The sequence below is a fragment of the Emydura macquarii genome, unplaced genomic scaffold (genome assembly GCF_026122565.2).
Source record: "Emydura macquarii macquarii isolate MOO-44397 ecotype Brisbane River unplaced genomic scaffold, CSIRO-AGI_Emac_v2 contig_2205, whole genome shotgun sequence".
Taxonomy (NCBI): domain Eukaryota; kingdom Metazoa; phylum Chordata; order Testudines; family Chelidae; genus Emydura; species Emydura macquarii.
The window spans coordinates 2507198-2523231 of record NW_027132342.1 but is presented as its reverse complement, the minus strand read 5'-3'; the positions used below and the strand labels follow the sequence as shown (position 1 = coordinate 2523231).

Here is a 16034-nt window from a genome sequence, read left to right as displayed (position 1 = left end):
ATATAAAAGACTAATGTTTTCTTGTATCCGGTTCTCCAAATTGTACATTTCTACCCCATTCCTCTTCAGTGACAGGGCAAGTCTTCTCTTTCCACTCTCATTTTGCAGGGTTAGTAAAGAAAACCTTCTTTACATGTGTATAACACAACAGTATTGGGAAGTTTAAAAAAGAGACTTTATGTTGTTTACTTATTACATTATTATGGTGTTTTTTAGCCTGTGGAGAAGGATTTATTAACAAACCTTACTGTGACTTGTATAATGCCAGCCAGCAAGCCTTGATATCACTAACCCCACTGTGGTTATCTCTATAATTGTTATTTTAGACAGTACATAATGCTAGTTGATAATATAACCAACGTAAGTCTAGGGTTACTAATCTCCCTCAGTAGATGATAAAACATGTTTTGTTTCACTTATTCTTTATAGGCCTGTTGTGAAAGCTAAATTCTGCATAATTGATTCCTTGTTTACTAAGGAACTTGATACAGATTGCCTTTCTAATGGTTGTAAGCCATTGCTGAGTATGATGGCCTAATAGCATGGGTTTCTCATGATTATTTACTGGGGTTGGTTTTCATCCAGCCCAATTTTTTACATTGCTAATACTATTATTATTAGAAATGATATAGCTCAAGACAAATTTTTGTGCTTCAAATCATCAGTTTGTTTCTAGTGTCAAGGAAACCAGAAAAGATATAAGAATAGAGACAAAAGGTGTTCTAAGCTATAGAAAGACATTGCAACCTTCTCGGGCTTGTTTTATATTCATTGCCACCTTTTCCTTGCATCTAGATGGAAGTATTACTTCACCAAATAAATGAAATCAGGCTACGTGGGGGGAAAATTTAGCTTTTAAAGAATTGCACACACTTAAGTGTGATTGATGGTGTTATGTACAGCATGTCAGAAGTCAGCAGGAAGAGTTGGGTGCACTTACAGCAAGAGAGAATGCTTCTGTGAAAATCTTGCAATATGCTTCAAGCACTCTTTAGCTGGCTCTTCAAGGTCATCTCTTTTCTCTTCAGGCTCAGGTTTAATAAACTCCCAACAAGTTTCTGGAAAGTCAACCTAAAAAAAAGAAAAGATGCCTTACGTAGAAAATGTGCATAAAAGATTTTTCAGCTATCTCCATATGATTGTTAGTGAATGGCATCCTAAATCTGTAGAGGAAATTTGAAAAATAAGGGGGAAAGGAGACAGGATAATTGCAAAGGGGTGTTTATTGCATTCATGTATTTTACTCAGAAGTATTGGGTGATGATCGGGTCCCCACTGAAGTCAATGAATTTATTTGCCACTGAATTTATTGGGACCCATTGTATCTGAGCCTCATTAGGTCTGCATGGGCACCAGGTTGAAGGTTTCCCCATCTCTGTTTTTATCTAGAGATGGGCCTGAGCTGCAAACTTTCAATTCAGATCAGCACTTCTCTACAGTGCATGTGTATGTGGGTTCAAAGTCTGCATTTTGATTTGGCTTGTAAGACACAGGAACCAAGCCACAAAGTTCAGATCTGGATATTAATTTCCCCAAAGTTTGGAGGTCTTCTTACTGGGGGAAGGGGACAGAGATTGACACAGGCCCATTTTTAGCTTCTTCAAGTTATGTGGAAAAAACACAAAAAGACTTGGAGGTTCTATTCAATTTGAATCAACAGCATCCACAAGTTTTGATTCTTATCTGAAGTTCTTGGTTTTGCAAGAGTAGTATGGAAAATTCAGGAGAGCAGGCTGTTTCTGGTACTTTTTTGTTTCTGAATGGACTGGTAAGAACACAAGAACAGCCTCTCATGATATTCATCACTTTCACTTCCAGCTAGGTCTGGGAAGAGCAGAGTTTTATTAAATTATGTAAGAAAATGGAGGGAAAGCTGTTAACCAAACTTTTTCAAGGCTCAAAAGTGTTTTTGGGTTTGAGTGGCAGGTTAGATGAAAATTCAGCTTTTTAATTCAGTTCAGTTTGCCTGTCGTGGAATTTACATCATAATTTATTAAGAGACAGTCACAGCTGGACCGGAAAAGGAGTCTCTCTAACCAATATATATCTGCATACTCACTCTTACACACTGTTAACAAAAAAACTGACTGCCAGAAAACAGTACTCCTGGGAATTATAGCACATGCCAGTCACATCAAAAGAGCTAGTTTTTTAAGGCAGCTTTTCCTGTATGCTCACAGTATCTTCTACTATCAGATATTCAAGGCATAATTGAGTCGAGGGGGAGGGAGAGAAGGGAGAGGGAGGTGGTTCTCCCTTTTGAGAGCAGAAAGACAGATTTTAAATTAGTAGCCCTCTATTGCCTCACCTTCCTTTTATTATTAATACAGAGAAAGCTATTTGACTGTATTATTCCAACTAGAGACCCGTTCACTTACTAAAAAATAGGGCATTTTTAGGTCAGCCTAAGTTATTCCCATTACTTGCCTTTGTATTTCGTTTGCTAATAATGATCATTTGGTTTTTGAATATGAAAAAGAATTGGCTGTGCCTTTAAAATTACCAGTTCAATCTGGGAACAGGACAACACTGAGGATAGACAAAATGTCTTTTCCATATTTGGAGGCCGTATACTGCCCTTGGTCTACATGCAGAGCTCACAGTGACATCAGTGGGAGCTTGGCATTTGGTCATGGATTAAGAGTGGTATGGATACAGATGCCACTTTGTAGCTCCTTCCCCACAGACCTTTCTGCAGACTCAGTTAATTGTTAGTTGTCTGCTATGTACATAATGTAAGGAATTCAATGGTACACAGGATACAAGTGTGACAAAAACACAGCTGTGAGTCAGGTACCAAGTTAGCAATTTGTGGCAAGGATATTTTTGAACATAGAAGAAAAAGTTATTTACTCAATGCATAACCCCTATCAGACTGTACCTGATTTAGGGGGTACAGTGGCGTACCAAAGGGAAGGGGGGGCAGGCCCCCAGGCACCAGCTGGAGAGGGAGGCGGAGCGCGCTGACCGGGCCCTCGGAGGAGGAACCACCTCTGCTGTCGCAGGCGGCCAGGGCCCTGCGGCCGTACTGAGTGGAGTATCGATAACTAGGACCTCTCCGAATTTGAGACCATTCCAGACCTAGGTCCCAAAGTCTGATAGGTCCTGGTTATTGGCACTACAGCCCGCAGAACCGCCCCCCAAATGGGGCGCCGCTGCTGCTGCCACCTATGGGGGGCAGAGTGGGGGAGAGCAGGAAACGGGCCTGCAGACAGTGGCATACCAAGAGGGGCCTCCTGTGCCCCCTGCCCTCTGTTTGTGTCTCCCTCCAGGACGGGGGTGGGTGAGGCCACCTCCCTCAGCCACCGCTAGTCTGAGGGGCTGGAGCAGTGGGTAAGTGTGTGTGTGTATTGGGGGGGAGGCGCAGGCTGAACCAGTCCTTCAGGATGGTCAGGGGGCACAGGAGGCTCCGAGGAGTGCCCCTCGGCACCTCCCCCAGGCCCCTCGCATGTCTTGAGGGAACAGCCAAGCCATCCCCTCCTAGTCTGGGGGATGAGGCTGCCCCGACCAAACCAGTGCTGGCGCCGCAGGTAAGTGGGGAGGGGGGGGGGGAGAGGGGAAGCCAAGCCTGCATATGCGTCCCTAGGTCTCACGCCCCCCTCCCGCAGGTATAAACCACCTTCCCTGTGGTAGCTGGGGAGAGCGCACAAGGCCAGCGGAAAGGGGGTGTGCAAATGTAGGCTTGGACCCCAGTTGCCAGAGACCCTTGGTACGCCACTGAGAGGCGTATTATAGAATTGCTATTACATAGAATTTTACTCCCACCAATTAAAAAGGCTGATAGCATACAAGCAGAGATGTCTCTTTAAGCAGACAGAATGGAGTTATATTACGACTTTTAAACAGTGGAATCAGGAAGAACTACGTAATCAGTCATTTACTGCAAGCTATTTGACAACAAGTGCTTACTTTGCTTTCTCGGAAAGCAATCCTTACCTGCAATGTTACTTGTGCTGGCAGACTACTGTCACAAATGCCCGGTGCTATCATTGTCGTTGGAGGCTCTCTGCACAATGCCATGCTAAGCAACACGGTTCCATGAATGAACTTTCTGCACATGTCAATATACACAGATATAATATGGCATCAGTACCAGAGGAGATAAGTTGGACAGGCTTGATTGAAATTATACCAGAAACATTGAAATCAATGGCTCAGGGAATAAGTATCTACATGGGTAACAAATATTTAATAATTACTCTTCAATCTATCAGAAAAGAGTATAACACAATTCAACGTCTGGAAGCTCAAACTAGATAAATTCCAACTGGAAATAAGGCATAATGGTGAGAGTAATTAATCAGTGGAATAATTTACCTATGGTCATCGTGGATTCTCCATCACTGACAATTTTTAAAACATGTATGTTCTAGGAATTATTTAGGGGAAGTTTTATGTGCTGTGTTACAAAGGAGGTCAGACTAAACCATCACAGTGGTCTTGTCTGGGCTTGGAATCTATGACTCTATGAAAGCCAGGCTATGAAGCTTAGGTTAGTAGTTCAAATCTGACCTAGGTCAGAAAGTTGCTGCCTTCAGTAGCCTATAAGAAAAGAATATGGTAAATTGTCATTCCTGGTCCAGTGGTTGGGGCAGTAGTAACCTGGGAGTGGAAGAGTTCAGTTCAGTTCTCTGCTCCGATACAGGTTTCCAGTGTGATCTTGAGTAATCACAGTCTCTTTGTGCTTCAGTTCTCGATCTGTAAAATGGGGGTAATACTATTTCCCTACCTCCCAGGTATGTTGAGAGAATAAGTACTTTGAGGTGCCCAGATATTATGGTAAGGGGGCCATATAAGTACCTAAGATGGATAGATAGAGAAAATATCCATCACTACAATTGGCCATAGTAAAACACCCTATTTAGTAGTATCAGTTTGGAGGACTGAAGGGGCATGAGGACTGAAGCATCCATAGAAATAGTCCCTCTAGGAAGAAGGAGATTGAGTGGAGAAGCTTGTACTGCCTGTTCTATGGAAAAAGAAGATTATTTACTCTAGTATCTCTCTGAGCACTAAATTCACAAACAAAAGTCTTATCAGAAACATGCATGCACACAGTCTGCAGATAAGAAAATTACCATGGTGTAGCAGGTCAATATAGAGTGCTTGAATAAATTTGGAAAGACATAGGTGCAAGTCTTAATCATAATCAATCCACTTGCTTGAATTAAGATATAGTGTATCTGTCTTGCCTTTTAATTTACTCACAACTTAATAGCTGGTTAGGTTAAGATCAGAAATCAAATTATGTATAGAAGGGCATATTGAACATTTTTCTACTCCCAATTATTTATTGTTATTGACAAGCAAATTTTTACCACTGTTAGCACTGTACAATTAATACAGCTGATGGAGAAAGAACTAGATTACTTTCTTCTACTAGAGCATCAGCAAATGGATATGTTCAGAACACAGAATCTTTAGCAGTTGTGAGGATGTAAGAGGCATAAGGAGCACAGATGGATTTTATGATCCCAGTGTGAATTTGCAGCACTGATAAAAAAAGGAATATTCTGAACTGCAAACAGAACTACATTGTTATAAAGCGATTGAGAGAAGAAATAAGGAAACCTCACAATGTCATCTTTGCAGCCACCATTCAGAGTAAAAGTACACTTAGGTATAATTTTGTTTTTTACTTCTGAAGATGTTTTCTGTTGTTAGTGCAAACACTGATTCATTGAGGGAGCAAAATTCAGGAGGATCAAAGACAATGATTTTCAAAAGTTTATTTTGCAGCTGCAGGTGTACATGGAACAAAGAATTCTGATGTGAACAAGACACTCAGGGAAAACTAGCAGTGAAATATGAAGCCGTTCACTTTTAAGTCACTAGTTTGAATGTGAACCAAATCAATAGTGGCTGAAAGGTATTTTCAGTTGATGTGTACTTGCATGAACTTCATGAAATGAGTTGCTTCTCTTCAGCTATTTCTTAGAGGACAGGTGTTCAGATCACAACTCACCATAATTGGCATTAATTGGTACTGTTGTTAGCAGTCTCAGATGAGTAGCCAAGGGCTGAATGGACATGGAGGTTAAACTACCCTCACTCCCTTTTATTATTATTAATAATTTATTTTGCACTACAAATCTATGCAGTATTTTTTTTTAAATACATAGAGGTGTGGTTCCCAACCTGGGAATCCTTGAGAGAGACGAGGCAAGGAATGGGGCATCTGGCAGGGTAAAGCAGGATATGGCAACTTTACACATGAGGAAAACAAGTTAGGAAAGATTTGATAAAAAAATGTTTTTTAAAGGAGGTTTTTGAAGAATGAGTGCAGGAGCCTGATGATTGAGAGTGAGGAGACTGTTTTAAATGTAGGGGGCAGTAGAGGAAATGCGAAGATAGAGCAGTAAGGAGAAAACTCAGAGCAAAATAAGGGGAATAGGAGGAAATAAGAGCAGAGATATAAATAGGACAGGTTTATACTATATAGTGCTGAAGGAAGGGACAAGGAGTTTGAAGTTGATGTAGTAAGAAGCCAGGAAGCCAGCGAAGGGATAAAAGAGAGGGGGATTACAAAACATGACCAACCCACACAGAAGAAATGTAGTAGTTTTGATTTAGAGTGGCTGATTATGAGATAGCAGGGGGCCATCCAGAAGGAGATTTCTGAGACACAGTTGCAGATGTGAGATGAGAGAGAAGGCAGAGTTCAAAGTTAAATATTTGGGAATCACCTGTTTAGAAGTGGTAGTTAAAACCATGGGAGTCAATATAATCACCCAAAGAAAGAGCATGGAAGGGGAAGGGAGGATCAGGAAAGAACGGAGATGGACCTGTGGAGCTAAGGCTGGAATCTAAATCAGAACTTTGTCAAAGGGTTTAGATACAGGTTTCTTTTCCTGACCTATCTGTAGATAAAACACTGAATTTTGCCAGATGTGGGTGCCTGTGTTGGGGAGAAGAAGGGGAAGTGAGAATGGAAGATATGGTACCAAAGGAGCAGCTGATGGACTGGTCAGCAAGGTAGGAGGAACACAAACAGAGCAGAATAATAGAAGCATAGAATAGAGAGAAAGCAGATGAGAGAGATTTTTGTTTGATCGGGAGATAGTGGTTAAATATATAGAGAAACAAGGCAACTTGAATAACAGAACTGGAAAAAGGAAACCAGTGTATCTGATTGGATAAATATTGAGTACCACTATATATACATTTATATAGTAATTTGCGTCTCATATAACTACATAAACATACATATGACACAAATTAGTATATACACACACATGAATCAATGAATGAATGAACACAAATTACTGTATTAATGTATTTGGTTGCACTGAATCAGCATTTACATCACTAAGTCAAACTGGTTAAAGTGGGGTTAGCCTCAAGTCATATGAGAGACCCTGTAACCAGGGGAAGAGGGCTCCACAAGTATACAGAAACTACACATCATTTAAGGCCCAGTTTCCACTGAGACCCCTCAGAGAATTATGGTGCAGTTACATGGATTGAAGGTCCCTAGAACCAATTCTGGAGACGGGATGTCAATAGCTGGGCATTTCTTTATGCATAGAGGAATGATGCAACTGACAGAAAGAACAGGTGGTATCGCATAATGGGATGATTCTGAAAAGGGCCAATAACTAGAGTGTTGATAACCAACATCTTCATTAACACGATCTATCCATTGTCTTACAAGCTGTATGGAATATGAACAAACTGTATTATACATCTACTGATATTTATTTATTTACACAGACCAATGACAGGCGGGAACACCTTCACCTGCACAGATTCCACACTCTTGTTTATAACAGGAGCTGAAGTAAACTCCCAGGCTCATTACATTACAAGACAAGACAGAGGTTTAAGGACAGCTCAAGCTCCATTAAGTTACAAGATCAACCTTGTGCCCTGAAGTCACACGGGGGACTTCACTTGCTGAGACCAGCAAAAGAAAATTATATTGCTTGCTCTCTCTGATTTGGAAATACCACTTCAAAATAAGCTGTGTTGCTAGAAGCAGTGAACTCAGAGCAATGAGCACTGTGGGAGACATTACATCTCCCAAATTGCCCAAAATGATGGATTTCTGATATCTTAATTAGGTTTGGAACTCTAAACTATTCAGCCCCAGAGACAAACAGATTTTCCTGATGTGCAGAGGAAGAGACTTGGCACTGTAGCTGCAAATATGCACTGAGCTGCCTCTCGAGTTTAACAAGTGCTCCTGTTAAACTCAACCATCCAGGTCCCTTTGGGCCCTGTTCTTACGGAAATTATATTCTATATATTGCCTATTGTCTTATAAGGGCAAGCAGTGTGACTATTAGAGTTATTGTTTAGACAAGTCAGGGGACCATGATTAGCAGTTTTATTGTTTATATTTCCAGATGAAAACTATGTTAAAATGGAATTAGGTTGAAAGGACACATCAAAAGTTTAAGGGTAAAATACATGACAGAGAAGTTGTAATTATCCCCAATATCCCATATATTATAAACTCAAGAAATTCATAGCTGAGGTTAAACTTAAAAAGAAATCCAAACATGTTAAAGAATAGAAATTCACAATTAGGAGATTCAAACTATTTTAATTCTGCACTGTAGCGATACCCTGAAATAATCATGTGATTACAATTAAGGTATTTTAGCATTTATGATCCTAGATTATATTAAAGTGATTTTTTAAAACACATATGACTCTCTTTCTCTTCCCACCCCCTCTATACCCACCAATACATTCATTTTTATGACAACAGAGAACATGGTATCCACACTGAGAAAGGCAACTTAACTGGGGACAGCCTCAGTCACACTGAAAACAGAAGGCAGTCATTTTCAAATACAGTCAGTGTAGTGTATGTGGTAAGGTTTAATGAAATAGGAACAGTCTGTGCTATTCTGTTAACCAGATCATTACCCCTCTCCTTCCCCCCCTCCCCTCCAAAAAAAGAGATTGCCACCAATGGCTAATTTTTTTAAAGGACCCAGACTCAAATTCTAGTTAATTAATGAATTCAAACAAATTAACAGGTTGACTTGTAAATTCTCAGAAAATTCATTCTATACTCAAAGAGTAAGTGCTATAATTTAGGGGAGGATACAGCATTATTCTTTGTTTTTTATTCAAGAGGATGAATCCCTACTGTAAGTGCAAACCTAAACTCAGCCTTGTCTATGGAGCTAATAGGCACCTCCATAAAACCACCAAGTGCTTTACAGACAAATATGAGGCCCTTATCCCTTATTAGCTAATAAACACACTGGCTTGCCTGTATGTCCATCAGTCAAAGCTAACAAACACAGCACATACAGCAAACCAAAAAACTTCACATGAATGATCAGAGTAGGTAGAGCTATTGGTAGAAATTCAGGGAATAATTTCACATAAGCAATTCTCAAATTTTCTAATATCTGTTTACTTACAACTCTTGGACAGAAAAGAAAAACTATCAGATTATTTTTTTAGAAATTATTTATGGAGCTCTACTATGGCAAAGAATGAGACGCAGGTTGCTGAAAAGTGATTTACCATGTACTTATTTTAGCTCAACAATTTTCATTTTTTATTTGTTTGCGCATGCTTTTCTCAGTTAATACTTCCTTGACCAAAGAGCTAGAGTTTAAAGTCCTAATGAAAAATTATATTCTTAGCTCTGCAAGGGACTCCTGAATGGCCCTAGGCAAACCATTTAACCTCTGCTCCTACATTTCCCCACCTCTTAAACAGGCATATTACCATCCATCTTGAGATATTTGGATGAACGTCACTGTATTATTATAAATTAGAATGAAGGAAATGTATTGATTTTCTTAGTCTCAAATTTGTAATCTATGTTAAAAAGATACTTGATTAACATGTAGTGGAAGTGGAAGCAACCTACAATATCTCTTTGCAAGGAAAACTAATATCGAGCTCATAGAGAAAGGAAGAATAAAAATTGAGCATCCTTCTATTAAGAAATTTTCTCTCTTCCCTGTCACTTTTAATATCCTTGAAGATCCCCTCAAGATTTCTGTCCAAGTTTTGTGAATAATCCAAGACATAACTGCTCCAAAGAATCCATTCCATCTTTTATACTCAAGCCACTGCATGCTGGGACATGACTTTGGTGTTTTTATTCAGTGTTGTAGAGCTAAGTGGAAAACAAGAATTCCATTTATCAAAAAATTTTGAAGTCCGAATATTTGTTTTAATTCTGCACTGGAACAAAAAATGAGACCTTGTATAATTATTTGTAAAAGAATGGACAGAGAGATACTGAAACCCATCCCACAATCACCAATAGCCCCTTGATTAGGGCATTCACATGGGCTGTGGGGACCTAGGTTCAAGTCCCTATTCTGAAACAGGCAGAGTAAAGACTTGAACACAGGTCTCCCACTTCCAAAGTGAGTGTCCTAATCTCTGGGCAACTGGCTATTCTAGGGTAGGGCTGTCTCTCTCTGAGCAGAAATTCTATCCTGGACCAGAGAACCCTTACTGATGAAATTTTCATTCAAACTGATACATTTCTGCAGAAGAAGTTTCAGTTGTGATGAATCAGCGTTTTCCAACAAAAAACATTTAGGCAGAAAATTACCAATCAGCTCTGGTAGCACAAACACACACGCAGTGTAGATCTGTTCATTAAAACACTTTAATATCTAGTTTAACTGCATTCACATGAGAAGCTCCCAGTAACCTAGGCCAATGCATCATTGGTGTGTGTTTTTGTCGAAGTACTCATGTACACCACTATAAATTATGCCACTGAAATAATTAGATTCACAGAATAAGAGAGTGGAATTTAGCTCATAGTTTATTGCTATTCTTGCTTATTGTATATCTATATTTCTGTATTACAGGATTGTTAAAATTTTCTCTGTGAAATTGGTGAACAAAAATTAAAGATTAAATGATCGATGTTTTGAGTGAGGAAAAATAGTAAGGAGAAGTAGCTCCACACCCTGCAGTTATTGTTCTTTAATTTCCTGGACTGGAATGCTCAGAATTAGCCAATCAGATTCCTTTGCCAGAATCACCTATGTCAAAGTGGCATAATTCCCCAAAATCTTATTTCTGTTACTTTGTAAGTATTTGACCTTTCAGAGACTGTATTTTACTTCAACCACAAAATATTCAGGTATGGCTCTAATAGAACAATAAAGCAGACTGACTGAGTGTTCAGATATTTTCCAGTTTCACTTTTCTGACTGAATTTCAGGGGTGCCTTTGTTTTTAAATTGGTCTATCAATTCAAATCATGGTAAGTAACCATGGAATGTGGAGCAGTGGCTGGCTAGAGGAGGAAAAGCACCTATGCTTCTCTATACTGATATCTATCTCCTAATTGTAAATGTCATAGCAAACAGATTGGTGGATATAGAACACACAGATTCTAAATTATTCCTCCTCATACACTTACCTTTAATTTCTCCTTTGACAAGTAATTTGAGCTCAGCTCGATAGAATACTGAAATAGCTGTACTGGAAAGTATTCTTGTATTTCCTTACTTATGTGTACTGGTTATGTAGCACCATGAAAGAATAAGGCCATATTTTCAGGATGGAGGTAAAATTTTTCAAAAGCACCTAAGTTACTTAGGGGTATATCACTCTTTCAAAGTCATTAGAACTTAGTTCACTTAGTTCCTAAGACGTAGATTCACAAGGGAGACTTAGGTGCTACTTTAGCACCTAATTCCAACATTTAGGTGTCACTGGCACCACTGTTCAGCTGTTCACCACTGTTCAGCTGCTGCCCAAATGTTGCAGGCACCTGAATTGTCCATGGTGCCTAAATTTTTGCTGCCTGATACTGAACTTACACATAAGGGCCAGAGGATTCACAAATTAGCTATTCCCCTACCTATCTTGCTTGTGGGGCCTGATCTAGTAGGCATGCTCAGAGCACACACAATCTACATAGACCAGAGGCCTGAACCCAGGTCTTCCCACCTACCAGATGAGCTCCCTAGCCACTAGGTGATAGCATTTTTTGGGGTAGGTTACATTTTGTATGAAATACTTAAATAGTCATTGGCCCAGAGAGTGAAAATGACACTGTAGCCCAGTGATTAATGCACCTAAACAGGAGGTGGGCATTCTGGGTCAAGTCCCTGCTATGAATCAGGCAGATTGAACATCTGAACCACATTCTGGGTGAGTTCTCTAACCACTGGGCAATTGTGTACAAGGAGGGGCTCCACCTCTTCCTTCTACTTTTTTGGGAAAAAGGGCTGACCTGGATTAGGCACCTTGCTCCAGAAGACGGTTCACGGCTGTGAATCCTGAGAAGAAATAGGAGTCTCTGGCATTTAACTCCCATTGATTTAAAATGGGAGCTAGGCACCTAAATACCTTTAAAAATCTGGCCCTAGACTAAGTCAAAGTTAAAATGCAACATAGTCACTTTTGAATATCTTACCCTAGGTCTTTATTTATGTAGAGTTACAGAGATAGTCATAACCTACAAGCATCTTTAAAACAATGTTAAACTGAGTGTTACTTGAAAAGGGAAAGTTAAAATGTGAGGGAAGCTTCTAAACTATGGGGGGAGGAGGGCCGCTGAAGTCTCAACTAGCAGCACTAGCAGCACTATTCTGGGATGGAAGAGAAGTAAGTGTGTGGAAAGGGCCAGGGGGCGAGGGAACAGGAAAGCAGATCCAGAAAGAAAATGGTCTGAATGAGAGGGCGGGTTAGTGAGGGCATGAGAAGGTAACAACATGACTGGGGAATTTTCTAGGGTAAACTGGTGGACACTCAAAGAAGCCCAATTCAAAGGGGTTCAGGACAAATCAGGGCTTTGAAGAGCTCAGTGCGGAAAGGAGAGCTCCACCCAGGGAAATAAAGGGCCCATGAGGAACAATTACTGTAAGTGACTGTTTCTGACCTCATTGCAATAAAGTTCTGTTTAGCTTCTTAAATAAGTGTTCATTTGTTTGTGTATTACTTCCACATCTCGTTTTCATGCAGAGTGTAACACTGAGTTAAAGAATACTATTTAAAAAAAAAGCAATTATCATATAAAAATGAACTTACTGTTTCTGATACAAGGGGGAACATGTCCAAGCTAGTATTTCTGTATTTCTAGACACACTGTTGACTCCAAATAGTTTTATTGTCAATATTGTTTCATTAGGAAGAGACTTTATTTGTAGAGGAAAGTTGATTCTGAAAGAAAAATCACAATAATAAGAAATCTAACATACTTTAACATTGTTCTTTGCAGTTACTGCTTTTCATGTTTTACTGTATCTCACAACACACCTTACTAAGAAATAAACTGCAAGGTAGAAATTCTTTGAAGGAAAATGCAACTAACAGATCTGTTCAACATGCTGTCCACATAGTTATAAGCATTGCCAACAGTTACCCTGAGGTCACATTACATGAGAGAAGGCATATAAAATCTTGTCCATCCAAATGATAAACCACTAAAGAAGAGAAGGGCAGGACTAGCTTGGTTGTTGCAAGCAAAGGACATCCTTTTAATAAGAAAGTACTTTAGAATAAACACTGAATGAAAAATGGATTATAAACTAGTGGTAATGGGCTAAATTCTCCCCTCAGACATATATGCACAACTCCTGTTGAAGTCAATAAGAACTGAGTGTCTGTGTGTGTGTGTTTGTCTGTCATAGGGTAGAATTTGGCAAGATAGGATGCGATTCTCAAATTTATGCATGTATCATCAATGTGTAATATTTTTTCACACAGTTTAAAGGCAGATGTGGTTTTAAAAGCAATGAGTGTCCTAATTTTTAAAGCAAGTAAAGTTGTATGAACTAGTGTCCACTTCAGGTTTGTATCAAAGATTAACAAGTAGATTGATTGATTAAATTATTTATGTAGGTTTTATAAACTGGTTTACAATCTTAATTTGCATAAATTCTAATTATTAAGGTATTTCCATATCCTGTGTAAAAACATCTGAGTCACTAGTTCAGAGACCTACAGAGTATTACTTTATTTTTCCAAAAGTGAAAGTTCATATTCAAAAGTGCATCTTTTATTTTTGCTGAGAACTTCTGGTGCAAAGCCAGATTTCTCAAATAGATATTGAGATTAATTACATTTTCTTCACACACAAAATCAATATTCAGAACCCAGGGCTTAAAGACCTGTTTTGCAGAGGTAATACAAGCATTTTAGAAAATGAAGAACTGGGCCAACTTGAACATTAAAAGCTTAGGATATAAATCTAAATTAAATAGAGTAAATATTTTCAGCATTCCAGATTATTTCATTAAATGATGTAATTGTAGATGTTCTAAAAAATGCATATAGCCATACTGCAAAGGAGTAAACAAATCTAGGAAGCTCCACTGAAATAATGTAACAGTTTGGAAAACATTAGGACTAGAACTATCAGGGGTAGGCTGGAGGGTTTATGTGGAACATATACTTAGGATAAAATTCCATTGTCAGTTATATTGTTATAAATCTGGCATAATTCCACTGATTTCAGGAGAGTTTCTCTGAAGGCACATTGGAATAACTGAGACAAGAACATGTCTTCTATTGAGGTGTCCATCTACCCCAGATCAGCCGTGGTATTGATATTTCTAATGATCAACCCCAAACATTTTTTGGATGGCTAACTGAAATATGCACCTGTTTCTCCCCTTCCCCACATCCCTTCCTTTTAATAAAGCAAAACATCTATATTCCACTCTTTTAGTTTAAAGAGCAGTCTAACTCCAAAGGAATTAAGATGCATTCACCTGTCTCCCCAAATGTTCTATTTACAGTTGTCAGAGAATGGTTCCTGCACTTTTTTTTTGTTCTTTCTTCCAAAGTTTTGTGAATTTCAAAAAGTGACTGAGAAAGCAGTCTGTTTCACACATTTCCAAATCATCTTATTTTCTGTCTTTTCATTTACAGGCCATCAATTCCATTCATCCTAAACAAAGTGACCCTAAAACATGTGCCCTCAACCTCAAACATCTTAGAGATCTGATGCAAGGGGGAAAAAAAGCACCGCACTTTATTATAAAGGAGATAAAAGATTACTCATAAATCAGGCAAACAACTTTGCAAATGCCAGGAAGCCTCATTAGTTTTGTAACCAAGTGGAAAAAGTATCCATCATATTAAAGGATACAGATTCTCTATTTCTCTGTTGCTGGAGGCTTTACTTGGACTTGTTATGACAAAATACATAGCACTACTGAAAGTATGTATGTAAGAAAGAGCTAAATTAAGTGGAGACTTTAAGAACGGTCAGATCATCATGAGACTGATGCCATAGATAAATCCAAGACCTTATTGTCTATGAGGAAAATTTCCAATGACACAGGGTGTGTAGAGAACATGGGAGATAACTGTATGATATTATAAATATTCTGTGTAGCTCAGTTTACCTGCTTGATGCTATTCTGTCTGATTATGTGGATTAAATAAAAAGAGACTGTTAACAACAACAAATAGGAAACAAAACAATGACCAGAGATAAGTCACCTCTGTGTAAACAACTTCCAGGATGTTAAGAGAACCATGGCTGGTCTATTAATCAGAAAGATGCTATTTCCAGACTCCATCCAAAATTATACAGCAAGTTTACCAAGGCTCAAGGTCTAAGATCAATGGGACACTGAGCAGTTAAAAATTCCCTCTCTAGAGGGGGAGAGGGAATTCAGTGTTCAGCAGTTGCTTGAGGGGAGACTCAGAGGAACTGATACACAAGCCCTACGGGGTGGATCTGTGTTAGTGAGGTTTGCCTCAGCTGTCAGGGAAATTATAAGCTTTAGGTAAGAACCAGGCATGTAGGACTTCTGGTTTTTTAACACTTTTCTCTGATTGCTATGTACCTTTGGGTGAATAAAGTATACATTTGCTTTGAGGTAGCTGTTTTGAGTCACTTCAGTTACTTGCTTGTCACAGGCCCATGGAGGAAAGTTTCTTGCATGGGCCAAATGCAACTGGGCCTGTTGCGTTAACAAAACTGGGGGGAAAAAGAGGCTTTTGCGAAAGAAAAAAAGAGATCCAGTCTAAGAGTGGTTGAACTGCAGGTCTCTACCCCTTGAGAGAGATAAAGGAAGCAAAGCCAGTCATGAGAAGGACTGTAAAGGGGCCCAAGTCACAACTTGCCC

At 39.2% G+C, this 16034-nt stretch overlaps 1 protein-coding gene across 1 annotated transcript in view; it reads right to left on the bottom strand.

Annotated features, from left to right (window-relative positions):
• Positions 1–16034, bottom strand: part of PIK3C2G (phosphatidylinositol-4-phosphate 3-kinase catalytic subunit type 2 gamma) — a 262202-nt gene that overhangs the window by 166820 nt on the left and 79348 nt on the right. Inside the window, exons 14-16 of the mRNA XM_067558969.1 lie at positions 12982–13113; positions 3937–4051; positions 941–1071 (exon numbers count right to left, since the gene is read on the bottom strand). Coding sequence (XP_067415070.1) covers positions 941–1071; positions 3937–4051; positions 12982–13113 — 378 coding nt within the window. The remainder of the gene's footprint in view (positions 1–940; positions 1072–3936; positions 4052–12981; positions 13114–16034) is intronic.